A 20,936-nucleotide genomic window follows, 5' to 3' on the forward strand; every position below is an offset into this window, starting at 1 on the left:
ATTTCCTCGCCAAAGATTCTTGTTTTGCTAACAGATATCTCTGCAATGTTCGTGAGCCTGCAGGGACTTCTGTCACTTGAATCTAAAGAAAAAAAAAGATCTTAGCAACACTGCAGAGATTCTCAAGTCTACTACAGAGTCATTAAAATTCTTGAAAACAAAAGGGCTTGAGTTGATAAAGAGAAGGAGATATATATCCGACATTAAAAGGAAGGGCACAATCACCCACTGAGATTAAACTACTGTCAGTGACACAGTTCATCTGCCCTGGAAGGAATGCGGGGTTGGGGTAGTAGTTTCGCAATAGTAGTGGATGGAGAGAAATTTAGAAACACAAGGTAGCATGCATTATAAAAACATTGATTTACCAATTCCGCGCCATGTTACTATGGAGTACACTACACATGAAAGTTATATTGCTACGTCTTAACTTTGAATATATATTTACACCAGCAATTCTATTAAGCAAACGTTCACCTTCGTCTTCCAAGTACAAATGAAGAGAGAGAAATGTTTTTTTTTTTTGGAGAAAATAGAAAGGGGATTAAGCAGAGGGTATTCACACCAAAAGTACCGTTAGCCAGCCGCTTGCTCCAAAGTTAGCCTCACACCCCTCTAAACAATACCCCTACCTTCCCCAAGATTCAGGGCAGATGAGCTGTGTCATCGACAGTACTCAAGACTAACCAAACTTATTTTATTAATGAATTATTAAAGTTACTTATATAATTTTACAAATCGGTGCATACTACACATTTATGTCCATAAGATTAAAATTCTGAAAGTGTTCAATTCTTTTCTAATCACCCTGTATAACATTACGATTAAAACTAAGTATTAAGATAAAAATTAGTGGGAATTTAATTTTTTTAAATAGAGGAATATACCTCAGCAGAAAAATTCTTTACATGGATACTATGCCAGATGATGATGATGAACAGAATCTTATTATACAGAATGCATGTGATATTGATATCTTAACGAATTTGTAGTAAAATACGCAAATGAGTGCCCGAACAGGAATGGTCAAGAATAAATGAAACAGCCATGACTGCAATTGAGCAACTGAAAATTGTGGTGACCACCAAAACACTCTTCCTATCCATCCCCTCCACTAAAACTGTTCCAGTGATGACAAGGCAATATTTACCTAGGACCAGCATGGCATATTAAAGCAATATTTAAATATTCCTTCTGAGCTTCTTTGATAATGTGTAGCACTGCTGCTTCTCTTGACAGTTTTTTAAGTGTTGACTCTCTAAAACTTGAAATAAAATGGAAAAAAAAAAAAAAAAAAAAAAACAGCAGAGCCTAAAAGTTGTGAGTTAATGAATACAGAAATACTAACTCCAAGTTTAGTTAACAGTCCTCAACCATATCACACTGTTTTATTAAAATATGCATACAATTGTAATTAATATTATAAATACCAGTACTTAAATACTTGATATGGCATGAAGAATTGGAAAGTTTTTTTATTTGTGAATGCATTATAGGTAAAGCTTCAATAATAAATTATATAATAATTCAATATAGTTGAGAACTATTGTACATACTGTATTATCCATACTATACTAATTCTGGTTTCGTTTTCCTAATTTTCTGTGCAGTTGTCTGGCACAGATTGTTTGTAACCAGTAGTCTTTGTTATTTCATACTTCATTTGAAATAAAACTTTTTTTTTTCTATAAAAGAAACCAATAATGTATTCAAAGTTCCGATTCTAGTATCTCTGTAAATGTTTCCAATGAAATATTCACAAGTACTCTATCTACATCAAAATATCTCTCAACTCACATAGTATCATTTCTACACGTGTATATTATTATTTTGACGTACAAAAAGTCAAAATTTTAATGTCTATTTTTATTTTTATAGGCTATTTGCCCATAAACAAAGCATAGGAGAACTAGACAATAATAATAAATTTGTATAATAACAGAAAGCAGAGATTTAATGCAGTGATTGCGGACTGTCAAGAAAACACCATATAATAACACTACACTTACAGTACAGAATAAGTTCATACTATACGACAGTCATCAAAAACAAATGAAAGCATGGGACGAGTCTATCTATAAATGGGGATTATTGTAAAAATGGAAGAGATGTCAGTTAATATTATGACGTAGTCACGCAATCACTGGGATTTAAAAATCCCCTGTCACTTTTTCAAACAGTGTAGAGGAGAGAGAAGTTTTGACTGCATGAATTGTCAAGTTCGATTACTGGACATTATGGTTGTATATATTTTTTGTCTTAAAAAAACTTCTTCAGACACTGCAGATACTACAAATCATACACACACAATATCAAAAGCAAGTTCTACGTATTAATATGATGTGGCATTACATTGAAATATTCAGATTCCTTTCTTCAGAAACAGAAGAAAGTGGAAGCTACAGTATCCAAAAATCACCACTAATTTCAATTACATAACGAAAATAATATACTACTAATTCAAACTGAAACTGAGATGTATTGCTACTTTTTGTCACTAAAAAGAGAAGTATAGTTATTTGTAGATATATGGAAACCTATAGTTATTGCGGAATTCAGGAAATTCACTAAACTGACCACAAGAATATTTTCTTCTTATAAGAATAACAATTAATTTCTACTATTTTTTAAACTAAACTTAGTTATGCAATATACAATTTCTCTTTTCTGTTCACAAGTACATTATAGATTGTTGGGAACCATGGATATTACATTCAACAAAATGATGGAGACATATTACTGTAATATTAAAACTATAGTGCATATACTCAACAATTTCTTAAATTGTACACATGTGCGGTGGGAGGAAAAGTTGTATAAGTGAAAGTTAAGTTTGTAATAAAAATATACCAGTAATAATTACCGGTATAACGTTTTTTCTATGATTAAAGATACCATTGCATTAGGTATTTATTAAAGATACTATATTTAAAACCTTATTCAAAATATTCTATATCCACTGTTACTATTTTGTAGTGAAAGACACCACATAGCAAAAATGCAATAGTAGTGTAATATGAAAAACATTTTTTTTTTTTTTTTCACTTTTATTCGTCTTTTTGTGTGAGGGACGTCCTGTATAAATACAAATTTATTTCAAATTTAGCACGATAATGAAATAAATATTTAAGGAAGTAGGCTATAAATGTAGATAATTATAAAGTAGGCCAATTGAAATAAAAAAGAATTAAACACGTATTTAATATTGTAGTTTTTAAGCAATTAAATTTTGTCCTTCATATCACAGACAGAAAACTGAACCTGGAAATACAAACCAAATTTCACTACCTAAACACTGTGAATATTAATAAGAATTTGATCTTAACAGAATCACTCCTACTGATTAATTAAATGTAAAGTCAATTTTTATTAAATTTGAATATTCCATAATAATAATTTATTCATAATTAATTATATATTACAATTCAACGCAGGTTAGACTCAATTTTAATAACAAACTCGAGAAAACAATTCTCACTGTACTTACTTTCAAATATAATATATTTGAAAACACAAGTCAGAATTACTTATCAGAGCTGCAAGATTCAAGACGAAGAAATACTTAGGTGATTTTCAAGGTAATAAAAAAATTATTAACCTGTCTTGGCACACAATAATACATCATACAATACATTCAATCAAACACAACATTTCAAAATTGATAAATGCTAACATTTTTATTCTTGTTTTCAGTTTTTTTCTGAAGTTTTTATAGATTTAATGCTTTGTTATTTGATAATTCTCTCATTAAATATTAATTTATTGTCTCCTATTAAAAGCACAATGCATGGAAATTTGAAGGAGAAATTAATGGTAATGAAAGGATAATAATGAAGAAGGAAGACCTCACCATTACTGACCATCCTGCTACTAAACATTTGTGATGAAATATATTGTGAACAACAGCAGCAGAAATAAATGTACGCAACAATACCTTAAAATTTAGAAACTTTCCACGTATCATAGATTGCGATATTCTTCAGTTCAAAGATAATTTGTTATTCTATACGTAACTGACTATATATTTATGGGATCTCATCTATTTTTAGATTTTTGTACATAGAGTTAATTAACACAATTTTAGAATATACAACTTTTAAACTGTATTTCCTTTTGTTTCAAATGCTTACTGTAACCAAACCCTTTTATTTTCAAATTCAGATTATATTTTTTTTTTTTTGTATATTTTGTTGAAACCTGATGATACAAAGAAATTCAATTTGTAACTCTCTCACTGAATCAACTCATTCAGTTCCTTAACTCATTTCAAATTGCGGAGCTCAAAACTTTGATTTTATTAACTCATTCCAACGTTTTAACTTAACTGAACAATTGTATCTCAATTCATTGAGGTCACTAACTCATTAAGTTCTCTGAATTCATTCAACTCACTAACGCTATTAAACTCTTTCAATACATTCAATGTACCAGTACTAACTCAAATGAAAAACTCGAACTCATTAACTCAACTAAAAACTCTCAACGCAACAAAATCGATTAATTTCAACTCACCTACTTTCTATTCAACTCATTTATTCACTTCGGAAAACGTATTATGTGTCTTTCTCGTGTTAAATTTTATATTACCTCGTTTACATGTTTCAGCCTGTTATTGGACATCTTCAAAACTGGTTGTTGCTAGTCTTTGCACCTTTTGTTTGTGTTTCCTGTGGGGGTGTGTTTGTGTAGTGTAATGTGGACACACAACTCAATTTCAGAACTCACATACTCTTTGACTCCACATTACACTACACAAACACACCCCCACAGGAAAGACAAACAAAAGGCGACAAGACCAGCAACAACCAGTTCCGAAGATGGCCGATAACAGGCTGAAACATGTTAACAAGGTAATATAAAATTTAACACGAGAAAGGCACATAATACGTTTTCCGAAGTGATATAGTGTTAAAAGTTGTGTAATCAAGATGTATCATTTATTCAACTATACCACTTTTTCTTTCGTCTTTTCCTCATTTGATCCTCTACCTGCTTTGGCTCACATAGTCTGTTTACACATGCACACACACACACATATGCTGAAAATGACGAAAACTCTCTCTCTCATATATATTATGATTTTTATTTTTGTTGCATTTAGATTTTATTTTATTCTTATATTTTATATTGTTGGTTGGTAAATCCGATATTTCCCCCTAGTCTTTAACACACACATATACGCAAACACAGTATTGTTTTTGAGCATTTAATAAGCAAGTTCACGAAGATTGTTGATGAATTTCAAGTGTTACCGGTACACATTGCAAAAAAGCTATAAATACACTAACTGATTAGCTCACGACAATATTGTAAATGCTACCAATAATTAAGTGTAAATACTCTACAACCAAAGATTCTTCGTTTGTTTCTTACTATGCAATTAAATGTCCGAATCAAAACAAGCTATTCTGACTGGAATGTTGTCCTCTCCTCTTGCCCAAGAAATTCCAGACAAATATCAACACATGCATAATTTTTTTATCAAATTCCATTATTTTATGACCCTAATTCATTACATTAACTGATAAATCTAGCTAAAAATTGCACGAAAACAAATTTTCAATTGTGATCAGTTTGCACTTTAATGATCATCATGATACATCCAAATGAAACACTGTCAAGAAGTGAATAAGCTATGTACATCCAGTTTGACTAAAAACAATTATTCTTACCCCCTTTTGTTGAGAAATGTTTATATAATTTTTACGCAAATGAACAACCGTAAAATTATAATCTCCACAGGCATCGTGACATTCAGTCTCTGTTCATACTCATAACTAGAGATATCCATCCATACATCCATCAACTTCAAAATGGCACGCGTACGAGTTTTTAAGCAGAAATACAGAGCCACTCAATATAACTTACTATGGGATTTTTAACATAATAATATACGCAATATCTATTTAAATATATTTATTTTTGTAACCTAAAGTAAGAATATCACAAAGACTCGGTCTGAAGTTATGATGCTCATTCATAGAAGGTCAAAGTCAATTTTATTGCATGATGAGCGATTAAGATATTTAGATTTGGATTATTATTATTATTAATAATAAAATTAAATAAACAATAGGCCTTCTGAAAATTGGACAAAAATACTTTTTCGAAAATACCTACCTACATAAAATTGCATATCTGAATTTCACTTTTTTCATTAGCCTTCAAGTCTTGTACACCACGAATTCAATAACTACTACGGTTTCTCTTGCTTGTTAATCATCATAATATCATCATCATCATCATCATCATGCTTCATTTTCTTATTTTCTATTTCAATTTATAAGACAAAGACTAGGCATACAACAAACTACCGGTACTGCTATACTGTACTAATAATTTCAGATTTTTACCTGCCCACTTTCAGTGAAGCAACTATTGTACAATATTTATTATCATATTTGAGTAAATTGCAATAATAATAATAATAATAATAATAATAATAATAATAATAATAATAATAATAATAATAATAATGATGATAATGATAATGATGATGATGATAATGATAATAATAATAATAATAATAATAATAATAATAATAATAATAATGTGACAAAGGTACAGATATACTTAACATAATTTTTTTTCTATATACTTATCCTTTTTTTATGAGTAATTTTAGATATTTCTGTTTAATTAAATGAATCAATCTAGGAAGTGAATATTGATGACCTAAAGATAGCTATAAAATAATCAATAAAAGTCTTTACATTTACATAAAATGCCCTTAAAAATCTTAGAAGTTGATAAATTAAGGGGTTAGGTACAGCTTACAGCAGTAAAATTTTGGAAATATTCAACATTTTTTTCCTCCATTACTTTATCTTGTACAATAATGAAAATTAGTATATGTAAAACACTGTCCTACTATATGATAAAAATATTTTTACGATTAAAAAAAAAATTATTTATATATAAATTTTTCAAAATTCATAATGGTGGCAGTTCACTGTGCAGTGATGAAGCGTTTCCCTCATAACTCAAAAACTGTCCAACATTTTGCAATGAAATTTTTTGTGTGCATTTATGTATGTCATATCTAAAATATGATGCAAAATCACTTTTCTATCTTTGATAGATTGCCTGATAATTCATTTTAAAAATGGTCAAATATCAGTATTTTCTTCTAACACAAAATAAAAAAAAATATTATTTATTAAGGAATGTAGTTGAAAGAGCATGATATTGTAAACATGAGTTTCAGCAATAAAATAAGAGAGAGAGAACATGAAAAAGTTAACAAGTTTATGAGTTATGAGGGAAACGCTTTATCACTGCACAGTGAACTGCCACCGTTTCGAATTTTGAAAAAAAATATATATATATATATATATATATATATATATATATATATAAATAATTTTTTTAATCGTAAAAATATTTTTGTCATATAGCAGAAGGACAGTGTTTTACACACACCAATTTTCATTATTGTACAAGATACAGTAATGGAGGAAAAAAAAATGTTGATTATTTCCAAAAATTTTACTGCTGTAAGCTGTACCTAACCCCTTAAAGGCAGGAGACTGTATACAGACAGATTATAAACATAAAAGTGAGGTTAGTTTTTAAAATAATTCAAAATTACTCTCTTGCTTCTGTTTTTCTTCTATTAAAAATAATTCTCAATTAATATAAATTCACAAACAAAAGAAGAATGAATACTGTAATTTAAAAAATATAGGTTAGGGTAATTTTTTATCTTGCCAATTAAAAATGGCCCATCAAAAAATTAAGTAATAGAAACATTAATATATAGTATAACATAGTGTGTGGCAAATAATATGTTGAACATGCATTTTTGCAATAGGCCTACAATTCATATCAAGAAGGAAATAATTAATAAAGTTACATTTTATCCCACTGCAAACGATGACACTGCAGTTTAAAATCGTCCTAAAGCAGGATTTTTTAAAGGGGGATATATAGGTCTGAGAGTCAAGAAAAGTCATTTTTCAATTTATTTTTTTTATATAAAGATTGGACATTTATCTTTATGTCAATGAAGGAATTTTTACGATATACGGTATCCAATATTTTGGTAGATATGACCATAAACGAGCGTGTGCTTATTTAGCTCTCGACATATGAGGTATATTTAATGCTCATTTCCCGTAACTTGTATTTTTCCAAACCATTTTTGGGGTAACTTGGTGAGTTTTTAAGATACCGCAGTAAAATTTTACATGCAACTGTCTTTCAAACTTGTGAACAAGATGAACTACAATTATTGCTGTACCAGTAACATTTATACTTTATTTTTAAAAATGTTTCTTTTTTTTTTAGGTACCGGTACTTAAAAACATTAAAAATTTAACTTCTCATAAGAAATTAAAAAAAAAAAAACTTCTATTGTAGACGTTTCAAAGATTGCAGTTCATAGTGTTCATTTGACATTCAGGAATAAATTGAAAAAAGAATGGCTCAGAAATACTCATATGTGTGGACATTATCATAAAAATGGCATATCAGTGCACAAAAACGGCCGCTTTTTTGTTATAATTACTCCTAATGCTGAAGCTTTTAATAAATCTAAAAATAGTCTATAATTGCAGGAGCAGTGAATACTGAGCATTTTAAATTGCAAGGTGGAAGAGTCAATAGTTGCTGAGAAAAAAAAAATATTGATTTTTCTCTTATTTTTAGTGCTCAAATCTGTATATTCCCTCTTAACATGTCTGTTGTTACTGATCTGAAGTTAAAATTTTACAGCCCGTTTCTTTTCCCACTGTCCTCCCTCTTCCACCCACCCACTCTTGACACGAAATATTTTTTAAAGAGTTTTTACACGCTTGCAGGCTGAAAGCGGAAAATCGGTAGTAGGTGCAGTGAACTGTATACTTTCAGGTAAAATCTATCCTCGCAATATACTTTGCCAGTTTATTGGATCACAATGACCGACTGAATGTTTGTTTCCTTAGCAAAGTAAAATAATGTATTGATCAGTGGAAAAGCAGCAACTATTATTTGTATGTAAACTTCCTGGAAAATAAAACGAAATTAAAAAAAAAAATGCTATAAAAATCAATAAGGATAGGAAAAAATTATTTTTAATAACATAAGCAACGTAAAAATTGCATGAATTACTGCATTAAAGGGCATTGCTTGAAAGTTAAAAGAAAAATAATGACATTTCATCAACATCCGTCTCCTATTAATCAATAGCTTTTTCACCAGAGTAAACATAAGATGAGACCAATATACAAGTCTACTATCCAGCTGAGAGATGAAGACAGGAGTCATTTCTATATGAATTACACTGTCCGTAACAATGATGATGATAATGATGACAATAATAACTACTTTAAAACTACTACTTACTGCTGGTTAATCAAACAAATTTAGGCAGTGAAATCTCCTAAATTTCTCGGTATGAAATGTTTAATTAAGATTCAGGCATATTTTCAATAGGATCAATTCAAATGTAGAGACTGGGCATGATTGTGGATGGTAACAGGAGAAAATGTCTAACTACATGAAACTACTTCTACAACTACTAGGAACATATAGATAGCTACTGTGCAAAACAAAAACACAAAAAAAGTTACTACTCACCATTCATCAAATATTGGGGGAAGGGGTACATAATATTTCCCATGATGTCTATGATAAATCAATGCATGTTATTAATATTTTCATTACTTTTAAAAATTAAATTACAGTCACTCATCAAATAGGTATATCATAACCCCTTCACATTACAAAATTCTGCACCAATAAAAACGGATGAACTCTTCTCCATATTTGACATGAAAGTAAAAGATTTGTCAAAAATCAGCCATTTTAACCAATGTAATTCTCTTCAAAACAATATAAACAAGTTTACAATAATTAAAAAACAAGAAGAAATTTATTGAATAATGATTACTGCTAAATTATATATTTATGTAAGAAATTTGAATCTGCAATCAAAATGAATTAAACTTGTTTGAACTTAAGTATCTGTCATGCACAATCTCTTAAAAATAATTTATGTACTTAATCTCTATACATATCTTTTTACAATAGGTCTGAGAATATTTTAAAGATGAATACATTTCAGATTTGTGATATTTACTGAAACGGATTTTTATTCCCTCATAATCATTGGTCTTTATAATGTAAAATATAACATGAACAGATCCATTTATACGTAAAGTCATGTTTGATTTATTTTTAATTACATTTTCTCAAAAGAGATCTATACTTGGTTGAGTGTATATTGAGAGCAACACAATCAGATAGGCAGTAAACCAATAGCTGGCTGGAAGAAAGAAATATAAATGAAGTATAGAATTTTCATACATTCCAGCGAGAGAAGCATTACTTGATTTTTATTGTACAACATGTTACTCATTCCTCTCCTTTCTTTTTTCTTTTTTTTTTTTTTTGAAAATATCTGACCTTTTATCTGAAGTGAAGGGATATTTATATGAATAGTGGCATTTGTTTCAACAAAATATAACAGAATTTATGGAATGTTTAGTCACACTGTTTTCGTTGGGTACATTTACAATAATTATTCTTTTGTTCTGGAAAACAGATTCTTCAGTGACAGTCATCAATAAACATCACTATCAACAAAATAAGAAAACAAATGGTATTTTTATTAATAAGAAAATAACACATACTCCAATAAAGGAAAGATAGTGATATGAAAATTTCAGATTTATATCAGCAGTTAGTATTACATAAACAAACACGACTATGCATAATAATAAGACTAAAAAATTACTGAATAATTTGATAATTATGTAATTAGGTATCTTTTTTTTAAGAGATTTAAAACATATTTGAAAACTATGTGGAATGGTACACTTTAAATGCCAATGAGACTGGCCAGATATGGTAATAATTACTTACTTCTTATGTGACTTACAGTACATTCTTTTAGTTGCAATTCAAAACGAGAAATAGTCTACTTCCTCTACCCATAATGCACTGAATATATCGCTGTTTGAATTTTCTGTCTCTCATGCCATTTTTTTCATCAGTATGTCAAATAAACTATAATACTAAATGATTCATTCAAACAAAGAGTCCATTACCCAATCTAGTAACAAAGATATAAGCTTGATAAATACTGTACAAATGCCCTTTACCGGTATTTGCTAATATAGGTAAGTTAGACTATGTTACATATGTTTATGGAGGAATTTTTTTATACATAATCTTAAGTGTCTCAACAACTGTGGCCAGGTTTCGACTTAGATTTTCATGGATTCCCCCCCCCCCCTCCCCCATCTATTAGTTGTACTATGTATAAATTAAAAAAAAAACGCATGTTCTGAATTCCAAGCTACCACATTTCATAACCTCAAACGAACACTGTATCATTAATTTATTAAAATAATAACAAAAACAATATAGTCAAAATACTATTTCAAGTTTACGTATATATTTGTGTGAACAATGTCTAATATTTAAAACCGAGTTGTTTGTATTATGAACTGCAATACTTCATGACCTCAAAGACAAGACTTTCCATTATTTAAATCAAATTATTAAACAAATATGGGATAAAATGATATTTTAAGTTCACTAAATATTTTCATCAATATTGTGGTTTGTAAAAGTCAGATTATGTGTTCTGAGTGCTTACTACAACAAATGATAACTTAAAATACAAGAATTGTTGTTGATCAAAAACACTTTTGTACTAATGTTACTATTTCAATTTCGCTTCATATTTGCCATTATTTGAGTAAATTTAAAACTGCATACTCTGACTTATGAGCGACAGCACTTCATAAATAGTTGTAGTTACGAAGGGCCTTCTAAATTACGTTGTGGATGGCATTCTGTTGAGACCCACTTACAATGAAGTCTTAAGAAATTACAGCGTGTTTGAAATGAAATATAGTAGGTAGGTAAAGATATTAAGTACCAGTAAATAATATGTAACAATTAACTACGCAATTATTTTGCTTGACTTTATTAGGTATTGATTTGATTACCTGGTTGGGTTTTTTCCGAGGTTTCCCCCACCGAAAAGGCAAATGCCGGGTAATATTTTGGCGAATCCTCGGACCTCATCTCATCTCACTACATCTCGCCAAAATGTAAAAAAATTGTACAACATTGTAAAAATTGTAGAAAATTACTAAATTGTAAAACTATAAAAATTTGTAAAAATTGTAATTGTAATATTGTAAAATGTTGACATGTTCCACATCTTAAAGCTTCATTGCTCATGTAAGATCTATGGAATAAAATAAATGAATGAATGAATAACCTCCATTACCATATAAGTACTTATTAATTTCTTTATGAAGATTTCTTCTAAACTTTTCCAACATACAGGGAGTAATAGTGCCACATACTTCAGGTATTCATCCCTTCATATTGTAAACAGATGGTTATCAGAATGTTACCGGTACTGTTGCCTTTCTTTTCAAAGTTTCTCTCTCCGTTTCTCAAAGAGTATTAAGATTGTATTAAACCCTCTGGTGGCTGCATCATCTAGAGTACCAAACTGTCACGTAGCCAGACAAGGTCGCAGTTAGAGTTTTTCTCGGGTCTATATTAATTTTCAAACAAGCTGTAACATCTTACGATCTCACTTTAGGAAAAAATGTTTCAAATAAAAGTTGCCCGACTTGTTTAGGAGAATCAGAATATGGTATCCAAAAAAAATGTCCATCACTCCATTCAAAATATCATAGCTGCCCTATCTGTGGGGACCAACAGAATGCCATCCACAACACTATCTGTAAAGCTCCCTCCTCTAATGAGATTTGGAAAAATCATTTAGTTTTATTGATCCATTTGAACACTTTATGTAAGCTACGTGTGTGTGTGTGTGTGTGTGTGTGTGTGTGTGCGCGCGCGCGCGCGTGCGTGCGTGTTTTTATGGAAAAAATAGGTAATTTTTAGGTTTACACTAGGATAAACAATGGATCTCCTATACAGTGTTACCAGTGAAGGTAAATTTAGCACAACTGTTAATTCACATTATTACAATAATATAATCAGGCTTTTCTGTTCGAGGTCATCTCATGAGCAAGTTTATTCCTTAAGGCATAGATAAACGATGTAGGCCATGTCTGTTATTGACATTGGGTTTTGATCTTTTGTTTCGTCAACAAAGGAATGTATCCATGTATTAAAAACAAAAAAATAAATGCCATCTGTGTTGTTATTACAACCAAACTACATTTGATTTTTAAAAACATTTCTGAAGGACGAAATGAATGTTACAACAAAGCATTACAAATTTATTCTTGAAACTTATTTCTGCACAGGATTTTTAGTTGCAGAGAGTATCGTCATGATGTTGATCATTGCGTGAATGAATTTCTGGCCAATTGGCCACAGTTCTAGCAACTTCCTCAGTGAAACCTTCTCAGAATTATTAACAGGTAATTTCAATATTTTCTTGTTCACGTGACAAAATAATACCAGTTTTTAAAAACGGACATAATTAAAAAAATTGAAATACTAAGTGCGAAACTTAGACATTCGAAAGTAACTACAAATTATTAAATCAGTAAAATCGTCTTCTTTGTTTAGGCTCGGCTAACAAACCTATGATGTCGTGAATGTAAAGCAAGTGTCGATAATTCCTATTCAAAATTGAATACGAGGTATTGTACGGATTTTGGAGGGGTATTACATTCTTTTTTGATGGACATGGTCTGTAGACCATATTAACTTGATGTAAATTTTCTTTGTAGCTATAAATCACATTGCAATAAACCCAGTTCTGTATTCCGTAGCATTATTTATACTGTCCCTCCAATATAGACAATACACAGCTTTAGGTGTAAGGTACTTTGATTGAATAGTAAAGACCGCAGGTTTTATAAAAACAAAATTGCGAATCCATTAAGGTAAGATGTGATGTTTAAAAATGTTTTTACACATAGATTATTCAATGATTATAACAGTACAGAATCTAAGCATTACGGTATACTAGTAGAATTTACATTGGCACATGACTGGAAGGAATTATTTTATGAAGTAAAAGATTGAATTACCGATAATGTTTCATCTGTTAAATTTATTGATAATAGTTTCATGACACACCAATGTCAGGAATAGTTTTTACAAGAAAGACATTTCTGCTCCAACCGAATCTTATCACATTTATAATATCAGTGCTGTAAGATTCCTGAAAAAAATCCATTCGAAATTTAGTGGCCACTGTTGTTGAAACATGAACACTCTTTAGCCCTCTCATCCTTGAAACATACACAATTAGCTAACGACGCTTACACCATAGGACCCAATAAGTTAGGTACTTGGCAACAAATAAAACATGCCAATAACGTAAAAGGCATTTTGTGACCTAAATTGCAATACACTTAAGCTTATTGCCACATACATACAATAAAAAACACTTCTGGATCTGATGCTAACATACCACTTTATCAGTTCGTCTTAAGAAACAGTACCTTCAAATAATGACCAAACTGATGGGATCATGGCGATATGAATATAATTATTACTTTTTAGAAACAAGTTTGAAATTTGTAAATTCTGTCGAGTGTCACCCGAAAAATTCAGTATAATTTTAATACGAGAATAAGCTACACATGCTGAAGAGCAAATTGGTAAAATTGTTATTAACGTACTTCAGTTGTTAGATCCGGCATTAAAAAATGTGAAAACCATACAGCCGTGACCCATGAGCTTGGAGAAATTCTGCAATGCACCGAGCCCTCATAACAACAAACTGCCACACTCAATCACTTAACGTCATAGCATCACCAAATGTTTTGGCATCACTTTGCATTCACTTATATTCCATCCACGAGAAGCACAAAAACACTCCAAACACAGTTTGCTCTTCTTCCACCACATTTATATATGGTTCCAGCCACTGCAGCACTTTTTAAATGTATATATATATATATATTTTTTTTTTGTCATAAGAAAAAAAATATTTGGTTTTGTGTACTCCTTCACTTCCACAGCCAGCTGCACAACGCACACCAATGATTCGAGACAAATCCGACTGTTATCAGAACTATCCCAAGAAACCAACCATTCATCTCTGTAGTAAATGTGCCATATGGCCCCATTTTGACTGGTGTTTCTTCTGTGAGCACTAACTTGAACGGATTATGTTGGAATGAGACGTTGTAGTGAGTCTGATAACATATACTACAATGATCAGATCTTGTTCACTATTCTATTTCAACATAATAAATGTCTTAATATTCTTAACTTCAGTTAAGACCTTTATCACACATTCTCAGATGTACTTTAAAAACGATAATTTCACCATCAGGGCTACCGAGTTAAGAAACTTTATCATTATTTCATCAATGAAAGCAGATGTTTTAATAATAAGTCAATTATTTAACTTTCTGATTCAGCTCTTCAGAGGTCCAAACAGAGGGAAATCAGGTATGACAATTTCAGTCAACAATCGCATTGACGAACTAATTTTAACTCAATTATTGATTCATTCATTCATGTATTTCATTTAAACTTTAGTCTCATTACTGCTAGATATCTGGTACAATGTCAAGAATTTAAAGAAACTTAGAGAAGACAAAAAATATTAAATATCGGTAGTGAAATATTTTTTATGTAAAAGAAATCCAATGTTTTGCATCTACGGATATACCAGTTTTATAAGCTCCATTTTGTTTCCATCCTCTTGCAAATGGAGCTTGAATATCAATTTTTTTTTTTTTTTTGGAAGTTCACAATGACAACAATAGGAGCAAACTCCAAGTCTTTAATAAACACACGAAAAGTTTAAAATTAAAATTAAGAATTTATTGTGAAAATTTCAGAAGTTATGGTTCCAAACACCATTACATTTAAATAGGTAAGCGAAATATCAGCAGTAACAAAAAACAGAAATAAAAATGCTATTAATTAGGCCTATCACACATATTTCTTCACATTGTCTGGTGAACTTCCAACATGCACCAATTATTTAGTGAAAGAAGTCACCAATTTATCAAGACAAATTGTAATCTTATAATAGTGTATCTTGCTGAATTAGTAATCTATGCAACAAGCTTATCCTTAAAATGGCCGATTTAACGAGTCGTATTTTAATCTAGAATCTTACTTTCTAACTTCCTCAGTAAACATAGACACTTCAACTTTGTTCCTTTCAGCAAAAATTAAAAATGGTCTGATTCCATTCTCATCCTAACTTTTTAGCTTTATTTTTCAATTAAGCGATAATGAAACTCATAATGAATTAAAAACATAATGGATTTTGATTTATCTTGTTCTAAGTCGTGTCTACAGAAGAAACACTTGGCCAATGCACACATGAGAGACAGCAATAAAATGTGGCAACACTGAGGTGGTTTTTCCAAACAAGTATGTACACATTTCCAATACTTGTCATTTTTTACCCATAACAGATCAGCAACATTTATATTGTCCTATGCAGATCTATCCAACAATTTTTGTACAACACATTCCCAACAACCAACCAGCTGATCGGACTGCAAGAAGCTGCAACAATGGCACCTCAACGCATCTCCAATCACACCAAGGGAACTGGTGATGTAGCACCACTATGTTAAGGAGAGGGTAACAAGGGAAGGTGTGATGATTTGATAATGATCTAATTGCCACCTAGAGGAGCACGCTATCTTAGTGGGTGGCGCTTAGGCATGAGTGATGTAGCAATGCCAGACTCAGGAAGAAAGAGAGGGATAGTGCCTTGTTGGCCCCTCCTCTGGACGTATTGCTGTAATAAATACCTGTATTGCTGGGATCTGCAGCGTCGATTATCGGGATAAAAGCAATTAAAAATAAAAATCCATGGGTGGAAGGGAAAGAAGAAGAAAAAAAACAATGTCAGAAAACACATACACAAACCACTGACAACGTAATTGTACAAGGCCAGAAAATAACGGAGTTTCCATCAACAAGTGTCTCTCTTACCAACAAACTGAATTTGAAGAAAAATTTAATTTTAATATTTACCTCAATATAAGTTTATTTTGCTAATTATCTTAAAATTTCGTTTACTTAGCCAATAATACTGTTTTTAATTTTTCATAATGCCTATATAGGATGGATTGTAACCTCCACACCAAAATTTAAGAGCTGATTCTACATGTTAAATATAACAGAGCTTTCATTACACTTTTCCTTCGATGAAGCACAGTTAAGCAGGAAAAAAAATAGTCTTTGCCCAATGTTTGCAGCACTCTATTGTGGTAATGGTCGAACAAAAATGGCTGATTGCTATACAAGGAGACAGGTAAAAAATCTTCTTTGTTCCTGCAATAACTCCTTTGTGACATATTTATCGATTTTCAGATTTTTGCTCTATTAAATAACTTAAATAGTGATACAGCAAATAATAAAATCTCCTATATGTAATTATACTTCTTTGTTTCGAAAATGTAAGAATTCACAGTTTCCTATGTATGGCTGCCATAGAATGAATAAATGTGTTTTTGCTTCCTACTGAAAAATTTTATATTTTGCACATAGGAGTTATTGCAGGAACAATGACGAAATAATCTGAACAGTTAATGTCTTGAATTTTTTTTTTTTTTTTTTTGCAAATTAAACATTGAATGAATTTAAATTGAATAATAACGAAAATCGTTGAAATAAATCTTGCAATGCAGCGCACATCACATGTTACCAACTGAGTACAGCACGGGGAGGGGAAGGTAAGGAGTACAGGCCGTGCTTGCTTAGAGTCATTGCAGCAGCTGTGATGTTGCCAAATGCTTCATAGAAACATAACGATTTCATCTAAAATTGTGAATATTAAAGAAAAAACTTATTTCGATTTTTCAAATCTCTCCTCATGATCTATTACCAGTTTCATTTTGGTGCAGAGGTTACCATCCACCCTGTATAGTACAGAGCAAAAAATTGGACAATGCAAGGAAAATATGGATCGATAAAAAGTTCTTAAATATTAATATGAACTTAGTCTTTAAGAAAATATGTAGTTCACCTGATATACTGGGTGTTCAGTTCAAAATGTGTCTTGGCTCGCTGTATGCCGTCATGTGGCTAGCTGATGAGCCTAGAGAATTCAATCTTCCTACACTTCCGCAGCTCAGGTGTATAATCTAAGAGGCAGAGAAGTTGGCTAGCAAGTACGGCGTTCATTCTGAAGAGTACGTGCCGATACGTACGGTAACGCCGGTAGTGGCAGGAATGTGAACTGTTTGGAAATACGTACTGTCGGGATATGGGGAGAGGGTTAAGACGATTACTTACGTATTTGTTGACATTAACTTCGACAGTCAACATGGACACGGAGCATTTGATTTGTGTTGTGGAATGTTACTGTACGCAACCGATGATAACAAATACCCTGCGTACGACTTGCCGGCGCAAAACACAGTTCGAAAGAGGTTATGGTAGCACACAGACCATACAGACCGCCATCTGTTGCTACGACGTTCAAGTTATACCGTACACGTTCTCAAGTTCAGATTGAAGAACGCCTTAAATAATAGGCAACTTCTCTAACATATAAACTGAAACTCGCTTCAAATCGGTGACCCAACAACAGTGACATCATGACACACTTTGAAATGAACACCCAGTAGATAACATGAGAAAAGTATGTAAATTCGTTTTTTTGGTAAAGAGGAAATGGAAATTAAGAGCTAAGACCTAGTGTTTACATGTTTGTATGTATGTTATAGGAGTAGTGAAGGATATAATATTATAATACCGGTACAATGATTAGAGAAGAAATGAGAGAATAAAGATATATTACTGGTATATAAGCCAGCATTTTTTTGATTACCAATTTATATTATTATTGATCTTGTTAAGATGGTCGTTAGTTCGTTGGTAAAGGATGATTTGCGTGATAAAAACAGTGCAATTTGAAAATTATAATGTATAGCGAAACTGGCTTCACCAGAATCAACGAGAGCAATCGAAATGAGATAGACTTGGCACAAAAAGAAATGACTTGAAAAAGGACTATATTACTCCCCAAAACACACTTCACCACATTCATAGATATACATTCCACACACAATCTTACATTTATCCCTTCACAGCATAAGGAAAGTGTTGTATTTGATATAGTAAAAAAAAAAGGACTTCAAAAAGGACTATATTACTCCCCAAAACACACTTCAGCACATTCATAGATATACATTCCACACACAATCTTACATTTATCCCTTCACAGCATAAGGAAAGTGTTGTATTTGATATAGTAAAAAAAAATGACTTCAAAAAGGACTATATTACTCCCCAAAACACACTTCAGCACATTCATAGATATACATTCCACACACAATCTTACATTTATCCCTTCACAGCATAAGGAAAGTGTTGTATTTGATATAGTAAAAAAAAATGACTTCAAAAAGGACTATATTACTCCCCAAAACACACTTCAGCACATTCATAGATATACATTCCACACACAATCTTACATTTATCCCTTCACAGCATAAGGAAAGTGTTGTATTTGATATAGTAAAAAAAAATGACTTCAAAAAGGACTATATTACTCCCCAAAACACACTTCAGCACATTCATAGATATACATTCCACACACAATCTTACATTTATCCCTTCACAACATAAGGAAAGTGTTGTATTTGATATAGTAAAAAAAAAGGACTTCAAAAGGGACTATATTACTCCCCAAAACACACTTCAGCACATTCATAGATATACATTCCACACACAATCTTACATTTATCCCTTCACAACATAAGGAAAGTGTTGTATTTGATATAGTAAAAAAAAAGGACTTCAAAAAGGACTATATTACTCCCCAAAACACACTTCAGCACATTCATAGATATACATTCCACACACAATCTTACATTTATCCCTTCACAACATAAGGAAAGTGTTGTATTTGATATAGTAAAAAAAAAAGGACTTCAAAAAGGACTATATTACTCACTCAAAAGGATGCTATTTCAATTGAAAACACACTGCAGCACATTCATGGATACACATAGCACACACAATCTTATATTTATCGCTTCACAACATAAGGAAAGTGTTGTATTTGATCACATTCAACATTTCAATATGATTCTGCCTCTTTGAATGCAGAATGTCTTTATAAACAGAAAATGACCGCTTAACATCAACTGAAACCAGAGGCTAAAATTTTCTTTTTTATCATGAACTCATCAGCACACTTTATTAGTTTTTCAATGTCTGGAATCAGAAGAAGAACGATATTTATTTTCGCTTGCTCAGGAAGTTATAGGCCTATCGGAAAAATATAGAAAAATTATCTAAATGTTTGCGATATTCTGTGAAAAAAAAGGACCAAAATTAGAGATGTTTCTTGAAAAAAGGGAATATAAACAAAAATAGGGGAAAAAAGGGAAGTAAAAATCACATAATTTGGTCGGTGGAAGATAGTTTTGAACATCGTAATTAATTATTTCATGTTTCGTGTTGAAAAAAAAAAAAAAAAAAAAAGGATTCTCTTTAAAATCTGGTCTCTAGTCATGATTAATGTAGTGTAGTTCAGCCATTTGAACAGATGAAACAGTTGTGCTAGTCTGTGTGGCTGTTCTAGCAATTGTCCCTTGTCTTCAATGACTCATTTTCTCACTTAGAGCTGAGAGCGTCAAGTGTCAATGGAAAATTATTTGTAACAACTCCAAATGAAGCAGTGTTATGCGACTCTAGTGACACGATATAGAACTACGGTATCTCTATTCGAAACCCAACTTTCTGGTCTTGTACAATTACGTGGACTTACACAAACACTGTGTACACTGGGTCACAAAACTTTTGTCCTATGAAATAATATAGAAGTGAACTTTGTGAGATATTATGTTGGCAATATGTTTACATACCCCACTCCACATGTCGTCCTGGGAAGACATTTTCGTTCCATTACTATATGAGAGTAAGATGCAAACCTTTTTTTATATGTGCAAAATATAAATTAAACTGCTGTATCCTACGGGATATAATTGACAATCAAGTTTTAAATTATACACATAACCATAAAAATTTGTCTTAATAAAATTATTTACCCGATTTTTTAGAATATT

The 20,936-nt window shown here is 31.2% G+C and overlaps 1 protein-coding gene across 1 annotated transcript in view; it reads right to left on the reverse strand.

Annotated features, from left to right (window-relative positions):
- Fas2 (fasciclin 2) overlaps positions 1-20,936 on the reverse strand; it is a 128,025-nt gene that overhangs the window by 32,686 nt on the left and 74,403 nt on the right. Inside the window, exon 12 of the mRNA XM_069832095.1 lies at positions 16,665-16,679. Coding sequence (XP_069688196.1) covers positions 16,665-16,679 — 15 coding nt within the window. The remainder of the gene's footprint in view (positions 1-16,664; positions 16,680-20,936) is intronic.

The sequence above is a fragment of the Periplaneta americana genome, chromosome 8 (assembly GCF_040183065.1).
Source record: "Periplaneta americana isolate PAMFEO1 chromosome 8, P.americana_PAMFEO1_priV1, whole genome shotgun sequence".
Lineage (NCBI taxonomy): Eukaryota > Metazoa > Arthropoda > Insecta > Blattodea > Blattidae > Periplaneta > Periplaneta americana.